Genomic DNA, 25236 nt, shown 5'->3' with positions numbered 1-25236 from the left:
TTCTTAATGTAAATAAATTATTCTTCAAGAAAACTTTTCATATACACCATAAATAGAAAAATCAACATTTTTCTATTACACATTAGACAACTGTTAAAGTAAAAAATGCTCATCCATGTGCTACCTGAAATCATCTTCCATAAATGCTGAGATAAACGTACATAGTACACAGTGGAAACCTTGAACAAGCCAGGCCCGGGGCAGGCCGCTGGCTGGCCCAGAGCAGTGGGTCCCCTTTGAAGAGGTACCCCTGAACGGGGATTGACAGTCCAGGTCAGGGCTGGCAGAGCCCTGCCAGTGCCTGTGCTGCAGGTGCCTGGGCAGTCGTGCCACCAAGAGGAACGTCTGCTCCCACGAGCAGGGGTGACCTCTTCCCAAGCATGTCAGCTTGAGGAGCTACTGCTTGCCCTGGGACCAGACCGTCTGGTGGGGGCTGTGGTGCTGTCCCAGAGCTCCCATGAGGACTGGTCTGAGCAGCCTCCATAAGAGCACGCACCCGCCTCCTTGAAGGCTTGAGCCGAGTGAGGATAACTTCTTCCCTGTGGCCCCTTCACTGTTCCCTGTCCTGAAATTATGCCCACTTATTTTCAATGTGACAGAGCATGAATCAGTTACTGACAGGAGTGACCCAAGGTCACTCCTAGAAAAGAAATTGCAGAGTTAATTCATAACTAAGTTAATTCATAACTAGAAAGTTCATTCATAACTAAAATCTTTGTAGGAAGAAATTTCTTCCTTTCCCTTTCCTTCCTTCCTTATTCTTCACAAAAGCATGTTAACTACTAATGTAAAAGTGTCCACAAATGTTTGAATGGCTTTTGAAGTTCACTCATGAAACATATAATTGTCATTTAATCAGTTTTGCATCTCAAAACTACACGGACAAGTAAATATTTTTAATCGAGATCCGGTGCCTGATGGTCTATGTTTGTCTTGAACAGGTTCAAGCACAGCTTTTGCAGTTTGCAGCAAAAAACATTGGTCTCAACCCTGCACTATTAACCTCGCCAATTAATCCTCAGCATATGACGCTGTTGAACCAGCTCTATCAGCTGCAGCTGGTGAGTGCTTGGATCTGTCGCCTTCCGGGACAAAGGAGCAGTGCCCACCCGCCGGTCACCTAGATGGCCCACTCATGCACGCTGACTGATAAAAGTGCTTACATGACACTTTTCCTCCTGAGAGCGGATGTCATTGAGACTCTCATGAAGTTTTTACACTATTAAAAGAATTAGGAAGTGTTTCACTTAAGGGTGTTTTTCCTAAGCTTTGTAAATTCTTTGGCCCCTTCATGTTCAAAGTCTCCAGATCCTATGATCAGGCATGTCTTTTAGCTTGAGCTCTCCACCAGCCTTTTGCATCCGGAGTTTCTCGGCAGAACCACAGAAGACAAAAAATTATTTGAGTAACTATTTTCTAAATTCTTCCAAGGATAGTATACACAAATACCATTCCTGAAGCATGAGAGAGAAGTTACTTCATTACATGCAGTAGATGCCTTAGAGATTAGGACTTAAATCTCTATCAGAATCCCTGTTGAGAAAGGCTAATATAGCCTAGTAATTCTTGAAAGTTTTATAATTTAATGTATCTTGAATTTTTAATTTTCAACAGTCTGGTTGCTTTTATCCCAAAATGCCATGTTGTTGTATCCCTGGATACCTACTGGATTTATGTGCACTTAAGGACCAAGTGTACTGTTTCTGTCTGTAATGTGTTGACAGTTGATTTAGAAGTCTTGTGCAACAGCTTCATCTCCTGGAAAATGAGCAGGAATCATGAAGGAAGGAAAAAAAGGCCTCCGATAGACAAAACCATTGGTGTCAAATCTTGCCTTCCAGGAGAGTCCTGGGCACTCTCAGTCCTGCCCCTTTGCTGTTGTTAGGCACTCATCGAACCAGTTTGAGTGTCTGGTTTCCCAGTAAGTAGCAGGGTAGGATGGGAGGAGGAAAGTAGCCTGGAGACAAGTAATAGTGCTAATGAAGTGTACGAGCTCTGGACGTGGGCTCAGGGCCATGACGAGACTCTCGAGGCTGTTTCTTCCCCCAGCAAAGGGAGACGGGGCGCCTCGTAGTGCGGCGGTAAGGCTGCCTGAGACCTGACGGCCTGCGGGGGTGGTGCAAGTGTACAGTACTGTTGCTCTCACTACCGACAGCACCAACAAAGACCGCTGGCCTCAGATGGAGAGGAAACAACCTTAAAGCGTATTATGTAGCACTCTTTTTATAGAGGAAAATAGCTTTCTCCCCCTTAAGCATGCTAAGGACATTGCTGTATTCTGACATGATACAAAGCTGATTATCATACTGATGTTCCAGAATCTTTTATTCATACAGTAATTTTTTTATTGACCCCTTTCTTGGTGTGAAAGACACCAAGAAAATGTTAAATTATGTTTAATATGTTCTATTTTAAAAACGAGGTATACTGTTTTTACGTTTTTTTCCAGAAATATTGATAAAGTTTTGATGCATCCTAACATTATGTTTTAGGACCTATAAGGATTCGCTTAAGTGAAGTACTGTACTCCTTCAGAATTTACAGATTAATGAGGCATTTCTTTTTACTTTTTATTAAGATTATGATCATTTAAAACGTTGTGAAATTTCCAACCTTGTGTGTACGTTATTGTCAGTCGTGTTGTAGGTGCTCCCCTTCACCCTTAGTGCCCTCCCCCCACCCCTCCTTTCCCCTGGTAACCACTGATCAGTTCTCTCTGTCTACATGTTTAAATTCCTCATATGAGTGGAGTCATACAGAGTTCGTCTTTCTCTGTCTGGCTTATTTCGCTTAACATAATACCCTCAAGGTCCATCCATGTTGTTGTGAATGGGACGACTTTATCCTTTTTTATGGCTGAGTAGTATTCCATTCTATATGTATACTGTATCTTCTTTATCCAATCATCAGTTGATGGGCACTTAGGTTGCTTCCATGTCTTGGCTATTGTAAATAATGCTGTGATGAATATAGGGGTGCATGGGACTTTTGGGATTGCTGATTTCAAGTTCTTTGGATAGATACCCAGTAGTGGGATGGCTGGGTCATATGGTATTTCTATTTTTAATTTTTTGAGACATCTCCATACTGTTTTCCATAGTGGCTGCACCACTTTGCATTCCCACCAACAGTGTATGAGGGTTCCTTTTTCTCCACAACCTCTCCAACATTTGTCACTTTTTGTTTTGGTTGTTTTTGCCGTTCTAATAGGTGTAAGGTGATATCTTAGTGTAGTCTTGATTTGCATTTCCCTGATGATTAGTGACGATGAGCATCTTTTCATGTGTCTATTGGCCATCCGTATATCTTCTTTAGAGAAATGTCTGTTCATGTCCCCTGCCCATTTTTTAATCGGATTGTTTGATTTTTTTTGTTGAGCTATGTGAGTTCTTTATATATTATGGAGATTAACCCTTTGTCGGATAAATAACTTGTAAATATTTTTTCCCAACTAGTGGGTTGTTTTTTTGTTTCATTCCTGTTTTCCCTGGCCTTGAAGAAGCTATTTAGTCTGATGAAGTCCCATTTGTTTATTCTTTCTATTGTTTCCCTAACGAGGCATTTCTAATAGTATAATTTCTACCTTTATTTAGATTCTATTTGAATATATCCTCTTGCCAAAGATGTCCCAGAAAATCCATGTTGTAAGACAACAATTTAGAATATTCAATCAACATTTTGAAACAATCAGATGACCAAACCTTCTGCATCTATGTGCTGAAGACTCACGACCCTTTTAGCTGGCTTCGTAGACGGGGGTCTGTGTGACAATAGTGCCACAAGCTGGATGTGAGGCTCCGTGTTGACTGGGATGAGCACGTGGCGCCTGGTGCTTATGAGCCTTTAATATGTATCGTTCTGTGATCATCTGGGGCAGCCGATCACCACTTTTCTGCCACCTTCTTGAGCCATTCTAGACAACTTTCATCTATATCATTTTAAGAATAATTTTTTTTCATTTTACCCTCATTTCTTTTTATTTTTAGTTTGTATGAATCGAGCAGAAGAATTTTGAAAAATATTTGCTGACAAAACTCATTACCAGTACTAAACAGGGGTACTGACTGAGTTACTTGTAAAAATCTATGCACTAGAAGGGTTTGGGAAAGACATTTCTCCTTTTAAAAATGCTTCTTGCCTCACAGTATGCTGAAACCACAGTATGGTAAGGGTACCAAGAGTCTTGCCATTTTCTCTTTTTACTTTTTAACTAATGTTCAGAAGTTGAACCATTTGTTGATGGCTTTCTTGTAATATTTCAATTGTTTTCCTTCTGTCATTAGGCATACCAACGTTTACAAATCCAGCAGCAGATGTTACAGGCCCAGCGTAATGTTTCCGGACCCATGAGACAACAGGAGCAGCAAGTAGGTGTCACCCAGTTGGGTTTTTAGCTGGATTCATTAGCTACAATCTTCCCTGATCTAAGAGATGCTGATCGATGAACTCTGATGTCCTTGATTTTCCTCTCACCCACCCTCCCCTTTTAACAGTCTTGGGGTCACCTAGGTTTGGGAAAAGGTTGGCCCAACCACTGGTGGCCCAGGGGTGAAAATAGTGGAGACTGAATGCACTTGGTCTGCAGACAAGTGATGGGCGTCACTTCTACCTGCTGAAGTGTGTGTCTCCACCGCCAGGTTGCGCGCACAATCACTAACCTGCAGCAGCAGATCCAGCAGCACCAGCGCCAGCTGGCCCAGGCCCTGCTCGTGAAGCCGCCGCCGCCCCCGCCACACCTGTCTCTGCACCCTTCTGCAGGCAAATCGGCCGTGGACAGCTTCCCCCCCCACCCCCAGGCCCCTGGCCTGCCTGACCTGCAGACCAAAGAGCAGCAGCCTTCGCCCAGCACCTTTGCTCTGCACCCTCTCGGTGAGCCTCTGGGCTGAGTGACCACACCAGCTGGGGGGGCTGCCTGGGGTCCACGGGCTACAGCCGGGGCTGCACTGCCGTGGTCGGAATGACTGGCCGGTGCTGAGGCAGCATGTCAGAAATGCTCCAGACAAACTCAGACAGCAGCTATCCCTGGGCTTCTTAGTAAGGGAGCAACAGTAGCTGTCTCCTCCAGACCCAGAGTTTTGCTGCAGCCGTAAGTATTTTCAGTAGAAAATTTTTTGAAATAGCGAGTGAATGCTCCCAAATTCTCTCCTTTCCATGGTTAAGTCTGCAGTCTGTTCCATTCCTGGTTTATTCCTTACTGCTCTTTAGCAGCCACTGTCCACCAGCCTGAACTGCAGGGAAGAATTCGTAATGGTTTTGCCAGTAAAGGTATTCAGATTTATATGAATCAGGCACTTCTTAAAAAGCAATCGTTGTCCACACAACTCTTGTAGTATAGAATGTGGTTTGTATAATCAACCACATCAACATGCATGTACTGGCCCCTAACCTGGAGGGAGCACGGTCAACACTTAAACCCGCAGGTCAGTGGAAGACACGGAGCCACCGGCGAGGTCCTCCAGGGTAGCCGGGAGGGAGAACTGGAGACAGCAGAGCAGAAGCGTCAGAGGGGGAGCATGGCATGTCAGTGCTTGTGCAGAATAATTTGCTGTAAGAATCCAGACAAGCACAAGTTCTTCAGTCTTGTCTGTCAGTTGGCTGTTAGAGTCTGAAGCTACAGGACAAAGGGAATCAGTAACCCGGAAATACATATCCAGAGGGGCAAAGGCCAGGTGAGTGATGGCTCTGTCTACAACACTACCATATGTCTCTGAAAAGTGTGGCATATTCTGATCATCGGAGCACTTTCTATTTGACATGCTACCAATGTGATATGTCGGTATTTATTTATTTATTTACTTATTTATTTTTAAGATTGGCACCTGAGCTAACAACTGTTGCCAATCTTTTTGTTTTCCTTTTTCTCCCCAAATCCCGCCAGTGCATAGTTGTATATTTTAGTTGTGGGTCCTTCTAGTTGTGGCAGTAGTATGTCTTTGTGCTAAACTATGATTATTCCGTCCCTTTATTATTGTCCCACCCGTTACTGCCCTTTGTGTTTAAGAAGCGGCATAGGCTAGTAGTTAAGACCTGACTTGGAAATTAGACTGCCTACGTTAGTCTCAACTCCACCACCGACTCGTTCATTGCTTACTTGCACAACTTGCCGAACTGTTCTTTGCCTCCATTTTCCCCATCTGAAGGTGGGAATACTTACTTTATAGGTTCTTTTAAAGATTAAGTGAGTTAATATGCGAAGTTCTTAGGACAGTGGCTAGCATACAGACACTTTGTAAAATGATAGCTATTTATGTAAGCACTTCTTTCTTAGGAATAGTTGTAGAAACAAATTCAGTTCCATCTCCTGTTCTAAAGTGCTGTAGCTTCGGCTTCCTCATATCCAACTGTCCTCTTAATCTGTTGTGGGAGAATAAAATACACTAATCTTTACTCTTAAAGGTTAGTTTTCTTGAGCCAGCCTTAATGGTCTAGTGGTTAAAGTTTGGCACCCTCACTGCTTCGGCGGCCTGGGTTCGCTTCCCTGTCACAGAACCACACGACCGATCTGTCAGTTGCCATGCTGTGGCAGCAGCTCACAGGGAAGAACTGGAAGGACTTCCAAGTAGGGTCCACAACCATGCGCTGGGGCTTTGAGGAGGAGGAGCACAAAAGGAGCAAGCTTGGCAATTGATGTTAGCTCAGGGCGAATCTTTCCCTGCCAAAAAAAAAATTCATTTTCTTAATACAAATGAAAGAATTAGTGCAGTGAATCTTCAAAATTGGATGAAAAATAATTTTGATAAAATTTTATAACCTTCACACTAAAATTATAAGATAGATCTATTCAAAATAAATAGCTAATAAAGTATCAGAAACTTCACCTCTAAATTTGCCTGCCTGGTTGGTTCTCAGCATTTCTTCAGCAGCTGTAACTCCATCCACCTTCCTTCTCACACACAGTCTTTCCTTGTCTTCTGGAATTGGTCGTCTCTACAGGAAGATCATGCTTATAAAAACAAAAAAATAACCTTCATAACCAGTGTGATGCAGTGTGATTACAGAGCTATAGAGAAGGGAGAGTTCATATTCACCTCCAGTGGTGAAAGAAACATCAGAGCAGGGTCTAAGCTTGGACCTCAAAGGAGTCAGATTTCAGTAAATAAGGGGGAAGCCTTGCACAGAAGAAAGGGCAGGTTGCAGGGGCAGTCCTGTTGATGGGGGCCCCACCAGTCCAGCTCACCTGTGGAGGGAGTACAGAAACCAGACAGTGAAGTGGGGAGAGATGGTTGAGGCCCAGGGGTGGGATTTGGAGTGCTTTGAAGGCCGGGCTGCAGCCCGACCTCGTTGTCCACTCGCCTGACTAGATCTGTGCAGGTGGAATGAAGATGGCCGTGAAAGCAAACAGGCATCCCCTTGACAGTATCTGACTTGCAGGGGTATTTTGTGAGGTCTGCAAAGTGTGTGTGTGTGTTAATTGCCAACATTTAGAAATTGGAAATGTTCAAATAAAGGTGGCGTCTGGCTTCTCTTAAAAATGGCTGCGTTGACTCTACGTTCCATACAGCGGTCATTGGCTGGCACCAGTAGCACCTGCTTGTTTACACAGGGCAAGCACTGTCCCGTTTGCTACAATCCCCACCAGGCCCACTTCACCTTCTTTACATCGCTCGCTTGACCCATACAAGCATTTAAGTTTGCAGCCCCCAATTTAAAGTTAAGAACACAGATGTTCAATACCTTACTTAAGGGTAGAGATTTCCTCTTGCTTGTGTACCAGGATATGTGGTGTGGGAACTGCACTGTTAGAACATGATCTGTAAATATCAGGTTGCACTCTCATTGATTCTGCTCTCCACTCAAGCAGTCTGTCCAGCTCCTAACTGGTGTCCCCATGAGGAACTCTTTCCATCGTCCCCATACCTCTCTTCATTAAACTGGCACAGCAATGGTTCTTGTCAGATACCCCAGGACCTGCTCTTAGCTGTAAGAAATAACCTCAGGATCAGCGCCCCATTCTGGCTGGGGCGAAATGGCAGCACTCAAAATAGTACTGAATTGTCCCACCAGCTCGTTCTATAGGGAATACTTGAGAACACTGTTTAGAACTCTGAAAGGATTGTTTTGATCTGGTGAGTTTTACCCTAAGATCGGAAAAGATTTTCCTAATTGTTTGGACTTGTTCTATTCTGTGGGATCTGAGAAGCCACAGGACCATGTTTAGCAATTGAAACAAGTAAAATAAAGCAGAGTCATTAGTCTTAGTTAATCAAAGACTTTGTTAACCATTTTCACCTTAATTCAGAAATAATATTCCTAAAATATGTATTGTTAAGAAGACAGAAAGTTTTTTTCTTGCACCAGCATTAAAAGTTCAAGTACTTGGCTGTGAATTAAGACTTAGATCGATTCTCTACGAGAGCTTTGAAAAGCAGTAATTTAGAGGAAGAGCAGGCATGTCCTAATAGTATTTTCATTTTTAGCTGGACTGAACCCAAACATGAATGTCAACAGCATGGACATGACTGGTGGTTTGTCAGTGAAGGACCCGTCCCAGTCCCAGTCGCGCCTCCCTCAGTGGACACACCCCAGCCCGATGGACAGCGTACCCGGTGCTGCTTCTCCTCTCCTGGATCAGAACCCCAGCAAGCATGGTACACCCGCCAGCATGCTGTGTCTGCTCGCTGCTCACCCAGTTGCATAGCATGCTCATTTGTCACTCATACTGCATTTCTTTTCTCAAAATTCAGCACTGAAAGCTGAATAAAAAGTTCATTCCATTAGAGAGTACATGAGATCCCAGCTAGTCAGGATCAAACTTCTGGAAACCTCAACTACCAGATCTTAGCTGCAAACCCAGATTCAATTGAAAATGCCACAGAGTAGGAAAGAATATCAGTCATAGCCTGCATACTTTTTATTGTATCTGTATTCTTCAACAAAAATTTGAGTCTACCAAAAAGAAGTTTTTTCAATAAAATGATAAAACATAATAGAAAATCAAATTCCCAGAAAGGAGGAAGAAGCAAAAATGCTAGTAACTATAGGGGAGATCTCACTGTTAAGCATTAAGCTTACCTCTAACTTTCCTCGTAGCATAAACTGCAAAGGAAATTCAATAGAGCATTTGATTGTCTCGTGATACAAAGTATTCTAAAAAGAAAAGGACAATTCTTCCTAATGGTTAATTCTGCAAGAAAATCACCACATGCTCTCTGGGCACTTTCCTAGGCAGGAGAGAGCTCAGTAGCCTGTGGCTAGTTGGGTTAGTCTGTATGAAGTTAAGGCCTCTGAGTGCACACACCCAGTTTGTCCTTTCATAGACTAGAGGGAGGATGGGACACAGGCAACAGCAAATTCCATCACTAATCACACAGACTCCTAAGTTGGCCCCAGAAAGGCTCGCTGTGCCAGCTTCCTGTGGGATGGGTATGTATTTTATCAAGATTTCCAACTTGACAAACCAAAATGGTTCTTAAAGAGTTTCAGTCTCTCAAGTATAAAGTTTGGGCTAACTGAAATAGACACTTACCTTGGAGAATGCTGGACAAACTGGGTGTGACAGTTTGTGCACCTCTTTTGAAAAGGGCAAGACCTGGCGCCTGGCAGTCAGGGCTCATGGTGCCCCCATTCACTCGGCTCTTTGTTTCCTGCTGTCCTGCAGGTGCTATCCCTGGAGGTCTAGGCATTGGGCCTCCAGCTAAGTCCTCCATTGACGACTCCTATGGGCGGTACGATTTAATCCAGAACAGTGAGTCACCAGCCAGTCCTCCTGTAGCTGTTCCCCATAGCTGGTCGCGTGCCAAATCTGACAGTGATAAAATCTCAAATGGCTCCAGCATCAACTGGCCCCCAGGTAAGAGCGTGAACCACGCCTGTGCAGCAGCAGATCAGAACATGCTCCAGGCCCGAGGAGAGTGCTTAGGCCCGAGAGAAAGCAGGGCCTGAGCTAGGGATCCTGGAAGCATCCCCCGTAGCTTTGGTTTCTTCGTTGAGGTCCGTTTGTCGGGTCAGTTTTGGGTGAGGTCGGCATCAGGTGCTTCTCTGTAGTGCCTTGTTCAGTGGAAGAAGTGCAAGAGAGTGGGGGGCGGGCACTCTTGCCATCCAGGCAGGTAGTTTCTAGGCTTCACCATGCTGTCTGAACGTGGTCTTAATGTGGCAGCTGGAACACCTGGTTCTGGTTTGTTCCAAAAGATTGATGATTTACTGAAAGAAAGTCTAAAATGTGCCTCTTAATTTAATTAGATTATAAAAATTTCCATAAATTATCATGAAGCAATGTGAAGGTACTCTTAATACTCATGTTTTAATTTTCATCTTGTTTGGAATTTTCCAGAATTCCACCCTGGAGTTCCGTGGAAAGGACTTCAGAATATAGATCCTGAGAATGACCCTGACGTCACTCCTGGAAGTGTCCCCACCGGGCCTACCATCAATACTACCATACAGGATGTCAACCGCTACCTCCTCAAGAGTGGAGGTGAGGAGGGGAGCCACTCCTCCTGCGTTTGTGTGGAAGGTCTCTACACGCAGCCAGAGGCATCAGGGTGCCGGTCTGGCTGTGAGGCGGGTGTGGTGTCAGACACACTCAGGGTGCTGTCTCTAGCCATCTGGAGCAGCGTAAGAAAAGGTTCAGCAGTGCTTATGGTGAAAACAGAGATTGATTTGTGAGTCTTTTTGCTGGATTTATTAACGCATCATTTTTTATAAGCATTGTGTTATAAAATCTCAGTATTAACCATTAAGCTTTTTAATGAAAAAGTTTCTACTTGAAATCTCTTTAAACTAAGAATGGATTGATGCTTTACTCATCCATCTCAGTCTGTTTTGCCTTTCCGCAAAAAGTCTGGTAAAAAAGACTGAAATCAGTCCCCAGGACTTTTTTCCTGGCACAAACTCATGATGCTAAATTTTGGCACACCATATGTCGGACTTCAGGACGCAGTAAGAGGAAGTGGTAAGCTGAGCTGTGAGCTTACCGAAAGCACAGAGTTCAAATGCGATATGGAGAAGGGCGGGGACTCGCTCCCCGTTAAGTTATGCAAATGAAGAAGTTCTCTAAGTGCTGCCACTGATGAAGTTTGATCATCACCGTTCTAATAATGTGAAAGAATAGCTAGGTTGCCGTAGATGCTTATCACTAATAAAGTCACTTGAGTAGTTCCCAAAATGTTAATTTAGGTTTCCTACTTAAAATAAGACCTGTGGGAAAGATGCATTTCTTTTTAATGGTTCTTTAAAGTGATAGGATTCTAAGTGTGTCTGTGGTTTGAGTAGAAAGCCCCTGTAATTGCAGATCACCCTTCCTGTTGAATGCCGTGCATTCCTTGTGCTTCCATGCAGATGGTTCTTAGAACGGGGGCGTTGCGGGTGGCCCCGCTGTTGGGCAGATGAGTGGTACAGGGGCCTCAAAGCTGTGGGAAATGGAGCCCCTATGAGATGGCAAGGGGACAGGGAGGCACAAGCAAGAAGAAGGACTCCGCGCTCGCTGCTCGTCACCTTGAGTGTGGCAGCAGGGTTGTACCAGAGCAGGGAACTTTAGTCAGTGAATTTTGAGGATTGTGGAGAAGTGTGAATAAGCTGTGCTCATCCAGGTATTAAAGTCATTGGGAAGAACCCAGGTTGCTTGTAGAGCTGAGCTTCCTGATGGTGCCCAAGGACTTATCCAGTGATCCCTTGGCCTCCGGGTGGCACCTGGGGCATTGTGGGCAGCCTCTGCACTTGCACGAGTGTGCCAGTGTGACAAAGGCGGGCTGGGGGAGGAGGTGAGTCCTCAGGGCAGAGCTAAGCGGCTGTCCTCCAGTGCCAGAGTGCTCGGCAGAGGAGACAGACTTAGAGGCACAAGAGAATCTGAGCGCGGGAGGCCGTTGAGACGAGACAAAACAGACGGGCGCTCCAGCTCTAGGATGAAGGAATCAAACAGCCATCCATCCTGGGCAACTCGAAGCTTTACGTGGCGTCATGTACCATCTAGGGACTTGGCGTTGAGGGGCATGTAGACGCTGAGAGTCTTGGGCAGGTCAGGCTGCTCACACCAGGCTCCTCCTCCATCCCATGCCTGGGAAAACCCTCGCTCCTCCACTCTGGCGCCCCTCGTGTGTGGCTTGTTATTTGAGAGAAGGGGGAGCATAATAAGCATGGCTTTACGTAAAAAGTGTTTACAAAGAAACACCCTACAACATTGCAGTAGAAGTAAACCTCAGAGGCCAGAGCCTCTCTCCAGAGTGAGCTGTGCTGTTCCCTGCCCAGGAGGTCAGCCTGCCTCAGGGACCAAGCCACAAAAGGCTGTCATAGTTTTTTGTTTGTTTTGTTTGGATTTGGGTTTTGTTTTTTTGGTGAGGGAGATTGGCCCTGAGCTAACATCTCTGCCAGTCTTTCTCTGTTTTTTGTCTGTGAGATGCTGCCATAGCATGGCTTGAAGAGCAGTGTATGGTCCTGTACCCGGGATCTGAACCCATGAACCCCGGGCCGCCAAAGCAGAGCGTGCGATCATAACCAGTACATTACCGGGCTTGCCCTCAACGTTTTGAGTGACCAGGCTGATCTAAAATACAGAGAGAGAAAAATTACGAAAATGTGTCCTGGAAGGAAAACAGAAGTAGCCCTCTGGGCTTATATATTTTATAGATTTTCATGATGGAATTTTCTCTTTTGTTGAGTATACTAGGTGTTGTTTTTTTAATTTACATTTTTGTTTTTTATTTATTGCCTTTGGTATTCAGTTCTGATTGATATTAAAGATTTGCCTTAGCCCAGTGTTTGTTTGATGTTATTTATAGCTTTAACCCTTGTTAAGTGAGTATTAACCAGAATGGGGAGTGCAGTCATGCCCTTTCATCCCTAGTGATGCTAACACTTCCTCTGGAAAGGAAAGCCAACCGTGATTTTAGGGGATAAATTCCAGTATTAAAACTGAAACTTCCAAAACTAGAACACTGTTAAAATCTAAGTACCCTATTGTTAATTATGAAAGAAATCCACATAGAGTTAAATAGTCTGTAGCCTTGGGATCCTAGGTTGATTGCATTTTGTTGGTAAATGAAAGAAGAGGGTTTAGGAAGAAAGCTTAAGGTGTTCGTAGCTTTTAAAATTGAAGACCAGATTACAAATAAATTTTCATGTTCATCAACTCTGGTGTCCTCAGGGCACTGCAAACAGCTGTGCAGGTTGTATACTGCGCAAGTCTGGGAGGTGCACACACCTGGTAGTCCCGGTGAAGGATGCCCCTGAGGTTGTTCAGTGCACCTCACCAGGTGGGGCCTTATGTGGGCTGGGTCCCATGTCTTTGGAGATTCTGTTTATGGTGGTAAACTTGACAGCCAGTGTTAGGTGTTGTGTCCTCTCCCCCAGCCGGCTTCTACACCCTGGCAGAGTCATTTTCCAAGTCACAGAGCTCTGATTCCATCCTGCTTTCACCCGAACTGTCGCCACTGCTTCATCATCTCCTTCTGTGGGCTCTTGCTTTCCTCAGAGAGTTGTGAGGGAGAGAGACGCGAAAACACACCAGTTAGCAGGAGCTGAGCTTTCTGGAGGAGCGGGGGAGCCTTAAGGACGGCCACACACCCTCCGCCTCCCTCCTGGGTGCAGGAACCGAGGCATTTTCAAAGTCAGAAGCTGCAGTTCTGGAGATGGAGGAAGTCGCGTTCACACAGTCGTTAGGCAGATCCTGTCATCCCTCCTGCACTGCAGGGGAGAAATGCGTGCGGGAGGCAATGGGATGCCTGAGACATCGTGAGTCAGAAAAAAGTGCGGATATTTTTATGGGAAAATTTATAACAAAAAGCTTAGCGTTTTGTTTTGTATTTTCAATTTTGTGGGTATTATTTGAAGTGTGAAAAGATGGAGATTGCCCTGTATTTTTATTTTCATCTCATTTGGAAGGAAAATTCACTGTGATCTTTTCAAACTCTGGCGTGGCGTTTTGAACATCCTGGTGGTGATTCTCTTCTCTCGTGCCTTGAGCCCCTGTCCCAGAGAAGTTGATGCCATGTCCTCATCTCTGCTTCTCGGCCTCAGGCCTCTCCAGGTGGCGTGGCTCCCCAGGGGAGGAGGGCTGCGTGTCTCTTCCCTCCTTCGCTGTGCTCTTGATCATGTCACACCTTCCTTTTCAGCCAGCTCCAGACACGGCAGTGTGGGAGGAGATTTGTCTTTGGTTGTTAGAAGCCTCCCACCCTAGTTAGATGGCTGCCCCAGTGCGCCCGCGCCCACCTTCTTAGTGCCTGTTTGGTTCTGCAGGGTCCTCCCCACCATCATCTCAGAATGCCACACTGCCTTCCTCGAGTGCCTGGCCGCTCAGTGCCTCTGGCTTCAGTCGCTCTTTCAGCAGCATTGCGCCCGCTCCTAGTGTTGCAGGTATGCAACTGGCTTCTCGACGTGCAGGTAGCCTTTTCTTTCTTTCCCAGAACAAAACTGACAGGCCCGGCTTTTCTTGATGGTCTCTCTGTTTTCTCCCTGAATCGGGAGGCCATGGGGTTTGATGGAGAGTGGGCCTGAGCTCTGCCGGAACCGCTTCAGGACGTAAGGCACAGCTGCCTCCTCCCGTGTGAAGTGGGAATGCTGTCCTTCCGTGGGGTTGTCCTGAAGATCACGTGATTATGTAACTGCCCGGCGCAGGACATGACGTAGCTCTGCCTAAATGGATCTGCTTTCCTCTCTCCTCCCTTCCCGCCGTGGCTACAAGACAAGGGTGTACAAGGGCTTAAACCCTGGAGGTGGCAGCTGCTTGGAGTTTGCTGCTACTTGAGTTCACCATCAGGGATGAAGGGGACCACAGCAGGCCCCGTAACTAACTCCCAGCACCCAGCGTGTGACTGCGTTCCATTACACAGATAAATGCCGTGCCTGGATTATTTCTCTATTGCCGTAGACATTGTGACTCTCTTGAGTAAAAAATTTCTTTTAGGGGCCCACCCAGTGGCACAGCAGTTAAGTGCACACATTCTGCTTTGGCAGCCTGGGGTTCACCAGTTTAGATCAAGGGCACGGACATGGCACTGCTTGGCACGCCATGCTGTGGCAGGCGTCCCACATATAAAGTAGAGGAAGATGGGCACGGATGTTAGCTCAGGGCCAGTCTTCCTCAGCAAAAAGAGGAGGAGTGACAGAAGATGTTAGCTCAGGGCTAAACTTCCTCCAAAAAAAAAAAAAAGAAATTTCCTTTAGGCTTAGAGGAGAATTGAGAATTCTTTGTCGTAAAAACTTCGGAGGAATTTGAATCTAAAAATTTTAAGACAAGGATATAAAGAGATGTGGACACAACGCAAACAAAATGGGTAGCAGGTTTGTAAATAGAGAACTTAAATAAGGAGAGTTTATTGTTTACAAATTTCTTCAAATGTATTCCTGTATTCCATCAAACCTTCTCATCCAGACTTTTTTAAACCAGTGTAAGAATGCTATAGGAATTCTTTGAATACCAGTACATAGGGAAGAAAGTAGTTTTGATGTAGTTTAGCATCTTATTAAAAAGAGAGAGTGCGTCTGCAGTATTTTTATTCTTTCTGATGTTTACAGAGGGGATAATTAGACCTTTAATGCTTCCATACTCATTGAGCTAAAGAGAAGGGGCAAAACACCATTGTCTTTCCTGCATCGAAGGCAGTTTTCAGGGCATTTTTGTTTTTCTGATCAGTGACACCTTGGCTCAGACGAGCGTTTGTTTGTTGTGAAGGCATAGTGGGCTCTGGTGGCCAGGGCTGGAGGGGGACTTGGTGGCGGGGTTTGGGTTGGCCTGGTCACTGTGGTGCTGTCCAAGGAGGGGGCATGGCTGGCTCCAGGTGTCTGCACATCCAAGCCGAGCCCTGGGCACAGGATGGCGTGGGGCTGCTGGTCATTACCAGTTTTGTTTTTTCTCTCAAAGAGCCTTAAAACAAGCTCCCCTCAACCACTGCGCCAAGGTGCCCAGGTGCCAAGCCGCTCAGCCCTCAGGGCGGCAGGGCCACACAGCGTCTAGAGTGTGCTCGGAGGGCGGGCCTCAGAGCTGCGCAGGAGAACGGTGGTAGCCATGGGTCTGGGTGGGCTGTGTCTGAAGGGGCATTGCTTTGAAAAGGGACCGATACCTAAAGAAATAGCATCAAAGACGTATACACATTAGGCTTTTGACCTTGATTAATTTGTTGTAAGATGTGTCCCAGTAGAATATGTTCATAAGTTAGCTTAACGTTGAACTATAGAAATGCTGTTTTCTTGGTGGCAAACTTGTGTGTGGCACATTTAGCAAATTGATTAAGTATCAGAAATACTGGCAAGGTGTATACTGGCCCCAGTCAGACTGTCTCTGGGCAGAAATTCAAGAGGGCGCTTGCCCGTGGTTCCAGTAGGGGGCGCTTTGCCTGGTGTTTCTTTTCATCATGCAGTCTCCTGGAGCCGGAGAGCACTTTGCATGGTTCCCCACACTGCACTGACTTTTCTTCTTTGTCTCAAGAACGCCTGTGCTCCATTTCTCTTCCTTCCCAGGTAAACTTTCGGACATTAAATCAACGTGGTCCTCTGGCCCCGCCTCCCACACGCAAGCCTCTCTGTCTCATGAACTGTGGAAGGTGCCCAGAAACACTGCTGCACCCACAAGGCCACCTCCAGGGTTAACCACCCCCAAGCCTTCCTCCACCTGGGGAGCCAGTCCCCTTGGCTGGACCAGCTCTTACTCCTCGGGTATGCACCAGTTCTCGTGTTCAGATGGGGTGGGTTGGCGGGGGTGGGGCTTCCTGCCAGCTCTGCTTACCTGTAGGGAATATGCCTATCGTTTTGTCCTGCAGCTCCTTTGTAAGGACTCCTGGACCCTAGGAGAGCTTAGAAGGGGGCCAAGGAGCCCTAGCGTCTCAGGGCGTTGGCTGCCCAGCACTCCAGCTGCCAGTGTTCTCAGCATCAGCCCCCTGGGTCCTTGGAGAAGGCCCATTCAGTCAGCACGAGAGTCTCCATTTCTACTTTGCTGTTTGCTTCTCCACAACATTTTGCTGGAGCATAGGGCTTTCCAGGCCCAAAGAAAACAAACCCACACGCGTGAGAGCACTGCCGCCGTGATGCTGCAGCGCATGGGCTTCTGTCACTGCCCTGTCCTGAACTGTAGGGAGGAAAGAAGCACACCAGGAATTTAAGAAAGTGCCACTGAAACCAGCTGCAGGTGGCTTGAAAATAGCTGTTTCAGCCTTTTAATAGCAGCCCTCTGGGTCTGCTTTGTTTTATTAACAAGTAGAATTTTAGAGCGTTGATTCTAAATGGGGCAGGGTCGGGGGATGGCAGAGGAGGAGACCAGAACTTCTGGCAGCGGCTCTGCGGGGATTGTGAGGTTTTGGGTTATCCAACCAAAAAGAGCAAATGGGTTTTCAGAGGTGGAGAAAGGCTCGGAGCGCACGGTGACGGTGCACACCGCCGGCTGCGCTGCCGGATGCGAAGCTGTGGGAAGAGAGCTAGCTGTCTGCTGTGCGCGGCCTTGCTGACTGAGTTCTTCCCGGGCCCGTGCAGGTTCTGCTTGGAGCACTGACACCTCAGGAAGAACAAGCAGCTGGCTCGTTCTCCGCAACCTCACGCCCCAGGTACAGGCAGCAGCACAGCCCGAGAGTCCCTGAGCTCGAGGGCCTCGTCAGCGACCCAGAGGGCCAGCCACCCGCGCGCGGTGCACGCTGGTCTCCCTGCCGGGTGCCCTCAGTCAGGGCCCAAAGGAAAGGCAGGCAGCCTCGAGCCAGCGCCAGGGCTCCTTTAACTGTGTTCCTGGTGAATTGTTTACTTTTCCCTCTTTTGAGGCTTAAAAGTAGACCTTTGTAAACAGAACTGCTCATCTGTAACTGTTGCCACTCGTGAGTGGTCTGGCCTGTGCTTGCCTTTCCCAGGCTCAGGGGCCGCGAGGCTGCGGGACCCACAGGCTCTGCGTGACATGCCGTGGTGAGAGGGGGTCAGAGAAAAGGGGTGTTCTCCTTCTGATGAGCTTAATTCATGAGATACAATAGAGGTGTCCAAGATTAAAACGTACATGGTAAATTACGAGCTATGAACAGTTTCTATCATGAAGTCGTATGCGTTAAGCCCTCTCGAGGGCGTTTTCCCAGTGTTTGGTGCGCCTGGATTTCATAGATGTTTTCTTTGAAGAATGTAGTGGAAGAAGTCCCAGGAAGCGCGTTACCGCCCCCTCTGCTTCCTCAATCAGATCGATGGTTCGACGCTGCGGACGCTGTGTTTGCAGCACGGCCCTCTCATCACGTTCCACCTGAACCTGACTCAAGGCAACGCTGTGGTCCGGTACAGCTCCAAGGAGGAAGCCGCCAAGGCCCAGAAGTCCCTGCACATGTACGTCTCCTCTCTGCCGCTGGGCTGCCTGTGGCTGCGCCGTGGCGGCGCTGGGTTTGGGTGTTGTAGGAGTGTCCTGGGGCTACTGCGACAAAGCACTGCAGGCACAGACGTTGACTGTCTCACAATTCTGGAGGCTGCAAGTCTGAGACCAAGGTGTCAGCAGGGTTGGTGCCTTCCGAGGCTTCTCTCCTTGGCTTGCAGACAGCTGCCCTCTCCCTGTGTCCTCACATGGTCATCTCTCAGTCTAAGTGTGTGTGTGTCCTAATGTCCTCTTCTCATAAGGACACCAGCCACAGTGGCTTAGGGCCACCCATATGACCTCCTTTTAACTCAGTTACGTCTTTAAAGTCCCTCTCCAAACATGGGCACAAGTGAGCTATTGGGGGCTAGGGCTTCAACATAGGGATTTGGTGGGGACACAGTTCACCCCATAGCAAGTGTCTTGTGACACATTGGTTTCTTCTGCTGCTGAGTTGCCATGGCCATGCCCTCCAGTAGGGAGAGGCCCCCCAAGAGAGTACACGTAGAGCCCAGGGATGGAAAGAAGACCCTCCACGAGGTAACACCGGGCATGTGACCTGTTCATGCCCACTGCTGGGCCTAGCAGGGGTCCTTCTAGGCGCTCTTCTCCCCTGATTAAAGGACGCTTTTGATAAGATGTGTGAGTAGACCTACTCAGCGACATCACTTGGGATGTGGGACCTAGAAATTAGTCATTCCTGGTTTTAGTCCAGGATGTAAATTACAGTGATCCTAAATGATACCCAAGTTAAATGGTGCATTCACATGCTTCCTTAAGAATGTCCTGTCTCCACCTACACAGTGTGGCTGCTAGAATCTAAAATGAGAAAAAAGTTCGTCATCTAGACTCAGATGTGGCAGTGGCAAAACCAGAACCACGGGGTTATTCCCAGGTGGCCCGGGCATGAACCTTCGGCTGCGCTTTGCTCATTAAAACAGAGAGCTAGTGAGGCCAACACAGGAAAACGCCAGTCTGCTCCACTCACATGACCCCTGTCCTGCTCTCTTGTTTGTTTTGAGGGGGTTTTTTTTGGAGATGTAATTGACATACAACATTGGGTCAGTTTAATGTGTACATGTTGATTTAATACATTTATATATTGCGGCGTGATTACCATCAAAGCATTAGCTAACTCCTCCATCAGGGCACGGAATTATCATTTCTTTTTTGTGTTGAAAACATTTAAGGTCTCCTCTTAGCAACTTTGAAATATTTAATGCAGTGTTGTTAACTCTAGTCACCACGGTGCACGTTAGCTCCCCACAACTTACTCGTCTTAGCACCAGAAGTTTGTGTGCCCTTTGCCAGCCATCTCCCCATCTCCCCACCAAGTCCCTGGAAACCACCATTCTACTCTGTCTCTACAAGCTTGGCTTTTAGGTTCCACATATAAGTGAGGTCACACAGTGTTTATCTTGCTCGGTTTGACTTATCTCACTTAGCCGGAGGCCCTCAAGATTTATCCATCTCGCCACAAATGGCAGGAGATCCTTCTCTCTCATGGCTGAAAGTATTCCTCTGTGTGTGTGTGTGTGTCCATCCCCCCTCCTCTCTCTCCATATATATACATCACGTTTTCTTTATTTACAGTCAGCTGTTAACAGACCCTTGGGTTATTTCTGTCTCTTGGCTATCGTGAATAATGCTGCAGTACACACGGGAGTGCAGCCATCTTTTTGAGATCCTATTTTCATTTCCTTTGAATAAATACCCAGAAGTAGGCTTGCTGGACCATATGGTAGTTCTATTTTTAACTTTTTGAGGAACCTCCACACTGTTTTCCATAGTGGCTGAACTAATTTACAGGCCCACCCACAGTGCACGAGGGTTCCCTTTCTCCACATCATCACCACCGCTGGCCATCTCTTGTCTTCTCGGTGACAGCCATTCTAACAGGTGTGAGGTGATACCACATTGTGGTTTTGATTTGCATTTCCCTGATAATTAGTGACACTGAGCATTTTCATGGACCTGTTGGCCATCTGTATGTCTTCTTTGGAAGAATGTCTATTCAGCTCTTCTGCCCATTTTGTAATCAGATTGTTTGGTTTTTCATTATTGAGTTTATATGAGTTCTCTCTATATTTTGGATACTAACCCCTTATCGGATAGATGATTTACAAATGTTTTTCATATTCCATAGGTTGCGTTTTCATTTTGTTGATGGTTTCCTTTGCTGTGCAGAAGCTTTCTAGTTTGATGTAGTCCCACTTATTGATTTTTGCTCTTGTTGCTTGTGGTGTTGTATCCAAAAGTTCATTGCAAAAGCCAAGGTCAAGGAGCTTTTTCCCTGTGTTTTCTTGTAGAAGTTTTACAGTTTCAGGTCTTGTGTTTGTCTTTAATCCATTTTAAGTTATTTTTTGTGAGTGGTATGAAATAGGGGTCCACTTTCATTTTTCTGCCTGTGAATATCCAGTTTTCCCAGTACCACTTATTGAAGAAGCTATCCTTTCCTCACTGAGTGTTCTTGGCCCCTTGTGAAATAGTGGCCTTTGTATGTGGGGGGATCTGTTTCTGGGCTCTCTATTCTGTTCCACTGGTCTATGTGTCTGTCTTTATGCCAGCACCATACTGCTTTAATTACTGTAGCTTTGTAATGTAGTTTGAAATCAGGAAGTGTGATGCCTCCAGCTTTGTTCTTCTTCCTCAGGATTGCATTGGCTATTCAGAGTCTTCTGGTGCCATACAAATTTTAGGATTGTTTTTACTATTTCTGTGAAGAATGCCATTGGAATGTTGATAGGGATTACATTGAATCTATAGATAGCTTTGGGTTTTATGGACATTTTAACAATATTAATTCTTCCAATCCATGAACACAGGTATCTTTCCATTTGTATTTTCAATTTCTTTCATCAAACTTTTATGGTTTTCATCATACAGATCTTTCATTTCCTTGGTTAAATTTGTTTCTGAGTATTTTATTGTTTTTTATGCCACTGTGAATGGGATTTTTTATTTATTTCTTTTTAGATATTTCATTATCATTGTATAGAAACACACCTGTTTTCTGCATGTTGATTTTCGATCGTGCAACTTTACTGAAGTTATTGATTAGTTCCACCAGTTTTTGGTGGAGCCTTTAGGATTTTCTCTGTATAAGATCATGTCATCTATAGATAATGACAGTTTTACTTCTTCCGTTCTGATTTGGATGCCTTTTGTTTCTTTATCTTGCCTGATCATTCTGGCTAAGACTTCCAGTCATATGTTGAATAGAAATGACAAGAGTGGGCACCCTTGTCTTATTCCTGATCTCAGAGGAAAAGCTTTCAACCTTTCACCATTGGTGATCATGTTAGCTGTGTTTGTCAAATATGGCCTTTATTATGTTGAGACCTGTTCCTTCTGTACACTATTCGTTGAGGGTCTTTATCATGAAAGGTTGTTGTGTTTGGTCAGATGCTATTCCTGCATCTATTGAGGTGCTCTTTGATTTCGATCTGTCACTCTCTCAATGTGGTGCATCACATTGATTGATTTCCGTCTGTGGAACCATCCCTGCGTCCCGGGATGAGTCCCACGTAATCATGGTGTGTGGTCATTTTAATGTGCTCTTGATTCAGTTTGCTAATATTTTGTTGAGGATTTTTGCATCTGTATTCATCAGGGATATTGTTGTGTGGTTTTCCTGTATGTCCTTATCTGGCTTTGGTATCAGGATAATACTGGCCTCAGAAAATGAGTTTGGGAGTGTTCCCTCCTCTTCAGTTTTTTTGGGAAGAGTGTGAGAAGGGCTGGTGTTAGTTCTTCTTTAAACGTTTGGTGGAACTCACCAGGGATGCCATCTGATCCTGGGCTTTTCTGTGTTGGGAGGTTTTGATTACTGATTCAGCCTCCTGACTCATTATTGCTCTGTGCAGGTTTTCTCTTTCTTCTGATTCAGTCTTGGTAAGTCATTTTTCTAGGAATTTGTCCGTTTCTTCTAGGTTATCCAGTATCCTGGCATATAGCTGTTTGTAGCAGGCTCTTACGATCCTGTGTACTTCTGTGGTGTCAGTTGTGATGTCTCCTCTTTCATTTATGATTTTATTTATTTGAGTCTTCTCTCTTTTTTCTTAGCTAATCTAGGTAAAGGTTTGTCAATTTTGTTTATCTTTTTTATTTTAACATTTTATTTTTATTTTTCCTTTTTCTCCCCAATGTCCCTTGGTACATAGTTGCATATTTTTAGTTGTACGTCCTTCTAGTCGTGGCATGTGGGACACCGCCTCAGCATGGCTTGATGAGAGGTGCCATGTCTGCGCCCAGGATCCGAACCAGCAAAACCCTGGGCTGCCGTAGTGGAGCACGCAAACTTAACCACTCGGCCATAGTCAGTACCCCCTATTTATCTTTTTAAAAAACCAGCTCTTAGTTTTGTTGCTGTGCTCCTCTTTTAGGTGTGTTCTGGGAAACACTACCATCTTGGCCGAGTTCGCTGGCGAAGAAGAAGTGAATCGTTTCTTAGCCCAAGGCCAAGCGCTGCCACCCACCTCCAGCTGGCAGTCCAGCACTGGCACCAGCCAGACACGGCTGGGCGCCTCGGGCAGCTCCCATGGCCTGGTGCGGAGCGACGCTGGCCACTGGAACGCCCCGTGCCTGGCAGGCAAAGGGAGCAGTGACCTGCTGTGGGGTGGGGTTCCACAGTACTCAAGCAGCCTGTGGGGCCCACCCAGCAGCGACGACGGCAGGGTGATAGGAAGCCCCACCCCGCTGAACACTCTGCTTCCCGGCGACCTTCTCAGTGGCGAGTCCATCTAGGACCGAGAGGACGGTAGGCGCCACAATCATCAGCACTAGGAAGAAAAAGCTGACCCTTTCCAGTCCGGGCGTTGCTGAGGACCCCACTTGCCCCAAGCAGCCCGGCAGCCCTTTCGAGTACCTCTGTCCAGAACTGAAGACGAACCTGCGCCGCAGTCCTTGCGAACTGTTCCCAAGACAGTGCGGGCTGCGCTTGGTCAGTGTCACATGCTAATGACAGGATGTTTCTCATAGCTTTTTATTTTGTGTTGTCTTATGTTTGTATGGTGTGTTGTCATTTTGATTTTTTAAGTATAAAAGCTGCTTAGAATAGTTCTATCATGAAGGGCACTTTTCAGATTGTGGGCTGGAAAGGGTTATTTTATCAAGGGGGGAGGGAGGGAGGGAGACGAGAAAGCCTATTGAAAACGAGCCTGTGACGATTATGCACATTACCAGAGGCGACCCGTAATCAGGGGGCTGGCGTGTTCATCGCTGGGACTCCGCACGGTGGCCCTGGCGGCCCAGAGCAGCGTGCTGAGCGGGAGGACTGGCCTGCCGTCTGCTCTCTGTCCCCATGGGGCCGCCTATGCACATTACCTTGTTTCATTACTTTTTCATGTCATTTTTTTTATCCCAAAAAATATTTTTTAAAAGTTAAAAAAAAAGACATATCAAACATGCAAATACTTGAATCCAGCAGGCCAATAGTGAAATGTGAACACTTTCTAATTCTACACCTCCAGGTTGACGTCAGTACGCAGAAACAGGCTCTAGGAAAAATTTCTAAGTTCACAGCCTATGTGTGTGTGTGTTGAAAGAAGCGTGTGTGTGTGCGTGTGCGTGTGCACTTTCTGTGTTTGTGTGTTAAGTGTGTGAGGGATTTAACTGTGGGTTTTCCCTTTTATTCAGTATATGCTTTTTTTTTGGCGCATTGGTCAAACGTTTGTTATTATTGTTATTAGCTTCTAACTTTGCACTGAGTGTCCCTGCCCTTCCTTTAGCTAATCCTATCCATTAAAGAGAATTCACAGGACAGGGCCGGCGACAATTCATGTGTAAATGTTTACTCAAGGACTCTGTTATTGCGTTTAAAAATTACAGTGTATATCTCTGGAGAAATAATATGTATACCTACCTTTAGCAGCTTTTTATTGTGGACTAATGCAAGAAAATTATTACCAGAGTATTGCACCATTTTTCCATTTGGAATATAAAGTTAAAGAGAAAAAAACTGTTGTCGAACTGTGGCCATAGATACTTGCAGAGAATGGATGGTTCCGCGGGAGGAACAGAAACGAGCACTTGGACGTGGGTTGTGACTGCTTTTGGAGGAGCCTGGGTTAGGGCTCCCACCTGTTTACAGACTTTTTTTTCTCCTTCAGACTTTAAAGTAAAAAAATTTTAAAAAGGAATTAAAAAAAAAAGAAAAAAAAAGACTTGCGTCGTGAAGAAACCTATTTTCAGAATGCAGACCGCTACTTCAGAGCTCTGGGATTGGACAGTGTTGTTGTTCCCTCCGGCCATCGTCGTGGACTCTGTCGATCGTCCCCCTCGTCAAGGTGACAGGCGTCGTGGTCACTGTCTTGCACACGCGGAAGCGCTCTCAGGAAGCAGGGTTCCCGAGGGGCAGCTCCACGCCATTTCATGTATTTTGTAACCAACTCCTAGCACTGAAGATGTTATTAAAAAACAAACAAAAAATAAAGAAAAAAAGAAAAAAGAGGAAAAAAACACAAAGAAGAAAAAATACCTAATCTCTAATGTGTAGCAGTTACATATTTACCAAATAATGGACTCAAAAGAAATAGATGTTTGAAGAGTGCTTTATATATTAAAAATTGCTTTATGTTTTAAAAATGATCAATGTTTTGATTGTTTTGCAAGAAAGAAAGACAATGGAGTAACATACCCTCAAGTATGTTTAAAAAATATATGAACATTGTGCTCCCTGCCTGCTTGATCAGGAAACTTGTGCATTACATTTTTTTTAATTAGCTTTTTAATGGTTTTATCAAAACAAAAAAACAAAAAAAAAAACGACAAAAAACAAAAAAACAGAAAAAAAGAAGGTCCTGCAAAATTGCAGATCAACGAAAGCTGGTTTTATAGAGGATCATGAACTATGCACAAACTGGGTTCAAGACCTTTCTCCTCAAGTTCAGTAGTGTATTTAGCTAAAGAAACCCTCCTCAGAGTAATTGCATCTCATTGCCATTACATGCAGTCTATATATTTGATGTATGTATACCTGCATATGTATATCAAATATATGT

General features: G+C 45.6%; 1 protein-coding gene across 14 annotated transcripts in view; it reads left to right on the top strand.

Moving 5' to 3' along the window:
- The window catches only part of TNRC6C (trinucleotide repeat containing adaptor 6C), a 141104-nt gene extending 116334 nt beyond the window's left edge, over positions 1-24770 (top strand). For 9 of the 14 annotated variants that reach the window (XM_023651937.2, XM_070225884.1, XM_070225891.1 and 6 more), the window contains 10 exons: positions 942-1061; positions 4284-4367; positions 4638-4869; positions 8418-8588; positions 9599-9790; positions 10271-10414; positions 16390-16584; positions 17395-17465; positions 18074-18213; positions 22621-24770. In XM_023651937.2, coding sequence (XP_023507705.2) covers positions 942-1061; positions 4284-4367; positions 4638-4869; positions 8418-8588; positions 9599-9790; positions 10271-10414; positions 16390-16584; positions 17395-17465; positions 18074-18213; positions 22621-22981 — 1710 coding nt within the window. In that variant the 3' untranslated portion in view covers positions 22982-24770. Of the gene's footprint in view, positions 1-941; positions 1062-4283; positions 4368-4637; positions 4870-8417; positions 8589-9598; positions 9791-10270; positions 10415-14169; positions 14287-16389; positions 16585-17394; positions 17466-18015; positions 18214-22620 lie in introns of all 14 variants that reach the window. The other 5 variants (XM_070225889.1, XM_070225888.1, XM_070225893.1 and 2 more) reach the window with 4 other exon arrangements.
- The last annotated feature ends 466 nt before the right edge of the window (positions 24771-25236 follow it).

The sequence above is a fragment of the Equus caballus genome, chromosome 11 (genome assembly GCF_041296265.1).
Source record: "Equus caballus isolate H_3958 breed thoroughbred chromosome 11, TB-T2T, whole genome shotgun sequence".
Classification (NCBI taxonomy): Eukaryota; Metazoa; Chordata; class Mammalia; order Perissodactyla; family Equidae; genus Equus; species Equus caballus.
This window is presented reverse-complemented; position numbering and strand designations above follow the sequence as displayed.